We start from the raw sequence: 5,347 nt of genomic DNA, 5'->3' as shown, positions 1-5,347 counted from the left end.
GCCGGACCCAGAGCCGGAGCCGGAACCGGACCCAGAACCGGACCCGGAAACGGAAATGGACCCGGACCCAGAGCCGGAACCGGAACTGGAGCCGGACCCAGAGCCGGAGCCGGAACCGGACCCAGAGCCGGAACTGGAACCGGAGTGAATAAGAAGCTGAAGAACTTTCTGAATGGTTTTAATTTAGAGTAGATGAATAATATTTCGCTGCAGGCGTTTCTGATCAGGCTTCAGAACGGACGCCTCCTGTGGATCTGCTGAAGCCCAGACCGGAGGCCCCGCCCCCAACATGGCGGCCCGGCAGGCCGAATGTTTCCAGACGGAGTCGATCGGGTCGGCGTTGAACCTGAAACGTTTTTTCTCTTTACATTCACTTCTTGTGCAAATCAAGCAGTCTAGATGTAGAGCGCCGCCCGGGAACTTCTAGTAGAAATAGATCTAGTCCCGCCCCTGGGTTCACCTGCAGAGGGGCGGCGTGGGGGCGTGGACGGGGTGGGCGAGGCGCACGTTGAGCGCGTCGTTGTGCTGCACCAGCGAGGTGAGGCGGTAGTGGAGGACCAGCTCCTTCAGGCTGCCGTACAGGAAGTACGGCTCGGCGAAGCCGAAGCCGCGCGGCGTGCTGTAGATGACGCAGTGCTTCACCGCGCCCGACGCCCTGCGGGGACGACACGGGGGTAAACTACCAAACTACACACAGGAGGAAATTGGTCGGGTTCTGGAGGATCTGGCACAAACTGTTTCAGATTCTGCACTAGTAAGGTCTGGACTTTGACTAGGCCATTGCAGCTCCTTGGTTTTCCTGTCCCGTTTCAGGTTTAGGGCCGAAACAAGTTGAATAATTTGGGTTCCTTGGCTACTAAAGAAGCTCAGGCAGATCAACCGTCTGAATGTTCAGCTGCTCTGCAGTCTGGGACAGAAGGTTGCTAGGCAACACTGCCACTTCCACTGCGGCGTGTTCATTATGTTTAGATGTTATAGCGCTAAAATTTTAACGCAATTAAAAACTGTTCTTATTTCATTTTCCATTTGAAGGTTCCAGTGTTGCATGTTTCCGGTACGCCCATAAATGTGACGCACGGCTACATCCACTAGCAGCAGCAGTGAAGCTGCTTCTAAACAATCTGAGTGGACAACAAGACTGTTGTGTTCAAGTTGTGATAAAAGAAGTTAGCTTATCAGCAAAGCTATGTTAGCCTAAAATAGCATCTCAATGCTAATCATGTAGCAGCTAATGCTAATGTCCAGAAACTCTTTGCTCCAATCTGATGGATGAAGAACAGACAGATACGACCCTCGGCCCCACTATGGTAACCACGGTAACCACGGTAGTTTAGGTAAGTTAGCTCCCTCTCTGCTCCAGACCCGACCCTCCCTGATTGGTTCGCGGCGCCCTGGGTGTGTGGCGTACTCACACCACAGAGCAGGCGTAGCAGCCCTTCTTGCTGCTCTCCCGGATCAGGAAGGCTCCGTCCGGCTTCCCGCCCAGCAGCTCCTCCGCCTGCGTCCGGCTCACGTCTCCTACGAACCAGCTCTTCTCGTCGTAGTGAGGCAGGCTCTCCTCTTCCTCGCCGCCTCTGCAGCAACAGAAACTCACAGTGAGAACGCCACGCCACAAACATGGCCGCTTCCAGCCGAGGCAGACACTCACTCGTCGGCGGCGTCGTTCTGTATGCCGAGCCAGTCGTTGATTCGTTTCTGCCGGACTCCCTTCTGGCTCAGCCAGCTGGAGGAGGAGAAGAAGAACGTCTGATTACAGAGGAAGACGCGGTCTAAAAACAAAGTTTTCATATTTATATCACTGAACTTCTATAAGTAGAACCGCGTTTCTGCTGAAACTCACTGAAAAACCGACTGCTGCAGCCAAATCAGCTAAAATCAGGCTAACTGTTAGCAAGCATTTTGAAAGAAAGTGACCCAAATCCTGTTCCTACTGCGAAAAGTTGAATTAAATGTGAATGGTTCAGTTGAAAAAAATATTTTAAATAATAAGTAACAATGTTATTTTGCACAAAATCAAACTGACGTCATGAACTGGTTGCCAGAAGTTTGTGGACTGTTGCGTTGATACGACCGAGTATCTTTGAGTAATTAGAGATGATATTGAATGTAATGGCCATCATACCACGTGATTCACCAGAGTCCAAAGTAGGCAAGAGGACATGGCTGGAAATGCTGGTCAGAAGTGGAGCAGAAACCATGTGAACCTGAACGCTGTCAGGATTTTAGTTTTCTGAATCTCTATTTTGTCCCCACTGTGGGGTATCACTGCCACCAACAAAATGCTTTTAAATGTCCAAGGAGGGTGCTGGTTTGTTACGTTTCTAAACTTTGCCGACTTCCTCCTACAGTCACCAAACAGTTTTCCAGACAGGAAGTGGCGGTGCGCCCCCTGCCTACTTACACCAGGTGCTGGTCGCGGATCTTGCGCAGCTGGATGAGGTCGGGCTTCAGGCTGTTCATCTTCTTGTCCGTCTCGCGGTTCTCTGTGGCGTGCGTCTTCAGGTCCTGCTCCAAACGCACCTTGCTGTCGTGGATCTCCCCCAGGCGGGACTTGAGCTTCTCGAAGTTGACCAGGATGCTCTCCATGTCCTTGTCGCCGCTGCAGCGGCTGCAGCGCTCCACGCAGTCCTGGCTGCAGCGCTCCTGCGTCTGGCACTGCTCCTCGAAGATCTTGATGGTCTCGTTGAAGGCCTCGATGGCCGTGCGATTCATCTGGATCTCCTAGGAGATCAGGAGGAGGAGGAGGTTGGGGGCAGCAGAACGACGTGAAGCGATGCCATGCTGGTTGGAAACCAGGACGTTTACCTGGGAGGTCTTGGTGAATTCCTCGTACAGCCGGTCGTACTCTTTGCTCTTCTCCAGGTACTGGCTGTGGTATTCCTGCAGCTTTTTCCCCACAGCGTCAATGTTGTCCTCCTTCACCAGCTGGTCCTGGTCAGGACAAGAGAGGGGAGGAAGATGGAGGGACAAGTTTAAGGTCAAACATTTACTTCAAGGTTTACAGAGAAACACAAAACCAGGCAGCACAGAACCAAACCAGATTTGTTAAAGACACTCAGTGAACCGAATCTAGCTTCAGCCCCTGGTGGGCAGGGTGGGAAACCCCTGGCCTTCACTGCCCTGCTGTAGCTACAAGACACAGAAAATACAGAACCAGAAACAAACACTGCACACTAGGGGACCATTTTATCCAAAATTAGTCCCGTCACGCTGATGTGTCCATTTTGTCCTGGCGTTGCTCTTCCTGTGTCCTCTGACAGAATCTCCATCTCAAATAACGAGTTCAGTCTGAATCCATTCCTTTGTGGTAGGAGGTTCAGACTGGCACCACCTTTCTGCCGCCACCAGCAGAATTTTAAACAAATAACCATCAGTAAGTACAGCATTTCCAAAAGACCAAGACATGAAACCGGACCGGTCTCAGGTACTGTGTAGCCCAGTACTGGTACAATCTCTGTGTCATTCTGGGACACAGCCAGAACATGTGTGGTTCCCATTACGCTCCACAGTCTCCAACATGGTTGAACTCCAGATCTGAATTTACTGGTGATTCTGGGTGTTATGAAGAATCTGGTTATATTCCTCTCAGTGTTTCCTCCAGATGCTGGGAGAGGATGTTGGGTCGTCCAGATCTTCAGCCAGTCGTCTTCTGAATTCCCATTCAGTTTTAATATCCAATGTGTTCGAGCCTCTGTTTTCTAGTGCAGATTCTGCTCTATCCTTTTTACCCCATTTTCGGTTGGGTCTATTTCATGTTTTAGCCATTGTTTAAATTGTATAAAGTATTTATTGTAACTGGCCACTGGATCAGACATAACGGTTTCTCTAATCTGGATTATATAACCATTTACCCAGTGAGAAGCCAGAGACAGTTTAACATTCTTAAGTCTATTCTTGGTTGCCTCTATATCTCCAGTGATGCTCCAATTATCTTCCATGGACTCTGTTCAATATTTTTGGTATTTATATTTAGTATATTTGGGCAGCATGATAATATCCTCTAGTCAGGTACAGCCATACCTCGTAATATTTCACATTTTATTCTGGGTTTTTTGCTGTTCCTTATGAATAGATATAACCTGGCTCCATGTTTTAAACCGTCTGTCTGGGATTTCTGTAGTAAATGCCAGGAAGGGACACAATGACTCGTTGATTTTCGTAGCTTCAGTCGTGGAGCTGAAGTCGAGTCAGAGCATCTCCCCGTCTGATGTCCTGCTGACTTCTTGGTCGGCCCTAATAAAGTCAGCTCTGCATGGTTTTGTTCATGTTATTCCCAGGCATGTCGTCATATTGGAGTTCCACTTTAAATGATCATGGTGTATAACTGAATATCAGAACTTGAGTCTTTTCAGATGTAGTTTGATCCAAACGTCTCTGACTGATCAGACAAGGCAGCGAGTTTTCAGGGTTTGATAAAAAGCAGATTTCAATTTACTGGAAGAGTTTAAGGTTCAGAAATTACTAAGAGAAAAACAACATGAACCACTGAGAAAATAAATCTAATTAAATGCGATAAATGCACATTATTTGGATAAAGTAGGAAACTAATAAAACTAAAAGATTGAAATTAAACTGTAAAATTAAATAGTGAAAAACTGGACCTTCAATCTGCTGCAGTTTGGACAAAAACAGGAGAAATTCATCTGAAACCTTCTCAGTGGGCTGCAGTCTATTACCCAGCATGCACCTCACCTGCTGGAAGCGGGACACCGGGTAGGTGAGGCGAACGTCCAGCTTGGTGTTGTACTGGGCCAGCGACTGGTGCCGGTAATGGCCGACGAGCTCCACCACCGAGCCGAAGGTCAGCGGCTCCGAGAAGCCGAACTTCCCGTCTCGGTGGTAGATCTTGATCAGCTTGTTGTTGCCTCCCTTCCTGAACAGAACCAGAACCAGAGCAGAGAGTGAGCCGGGTCTGAACCAGAACCAGAACCCGACCGGCAGGTCTGGGCGGCGCCGGCGTACCTCAGGGTCAGGGTGTAGTCCCCCTGCATCTTGGTGGAGGCGTCCCGCACCAGGAAGGTCCCGTCCGGCGCGTCCCTCAGCTTCTCGTTCACCTCCTCCCTGTAACCATGGCAACAGGCCGATCAGACAAACAGAACCGAGTAGAACCACTGCAAGCTAACGCAGCTCACACACGCCCCCTGGTGGCCGAACCTCCAGCTGGATCCGTCCATCAAGATATTTGCAGCTTCAACTTAAACTTTAATATCTTCACTGAACTTAATGCATTTCATTTGACTTGGTTGGTTTTTTATCAGTAATTCATTTCCTTTCTCTTCATGACGTTTCCTCAGTTATTCAACTTTTTAATGCATCTAATTATTCATATGTAGAGATGTGCCGATCA

General features: G+C 49.1%; 1 protein-coding gene across 4 annotated transcripts in view; it reads right to left on the bottom strand.

Annotated features, from left to right (window-relative positions):
• Positions 1–162: 162 nt before the first annotated feature.
• Positions 163–5,347, bottom strand: part of LOC106938435 (phosphatidylinositol 3-kinase regulatory subunit gamma) — an 85,564-nt gene continuing 80,379 nt past the window's right edge. For 3 of the 4 annotated variants that reach the window (XM_015020478.1, XM_015020479.1, XM_015020480.1), the window contains exons 3-9: positions 4,963–5,061; positions 4,693–4,873; positions 2,806–2,931; positions 2,402–2,721; positions 1,649–1,723; positions 1,413–1,574; positions 323–655 (exon numbers count right to left, since the gene is read on the bottom strand). In XM_015020478.1, the coding sequence (XP_014875964.1) occupies positions 457–655; positions 1,413–1,574; positions 1,649–1,723; positions 2,402–2,721; positions 2,806–2,931; positions 4,693–4,873; positions 4,963–5,061 (1,162 nt within the window). In that variant the 3' untranslated portion in view covers positions 323–456. Of the gene's footprint in view, positions 656–1,412; positions 1,575–1,648; positions 1,724–2,401; positions 2,722–2,805; positions 2,932–4,692; positions 4,874–4,962; positions 5,062–5,347 lie in introns of all 4 variants that reach the window. The other variant, XM_015020481.1, reaches the window with a different exon arrangement.

Source organism: Poecilia latipinna, unplaced genomic scaffold (assembly GCF_001443285.1).
Source record: "Poecilia latipinna isolate Pla-1442-1.1 unplaced genomic scaffold, P_latipinna-1.0 Scaffold2592, whole genome shotgun sequence".
Lineage (NCBI taxonomy): Eukaryota > Metazoa > Chordata > Actinopteri > Cyprinodontiformes > Poeciliidae > Poecilia > Poecilia latipinna.
This window is presented reverse-complemented; position numbering and strand designations above follow the sequence as displayed.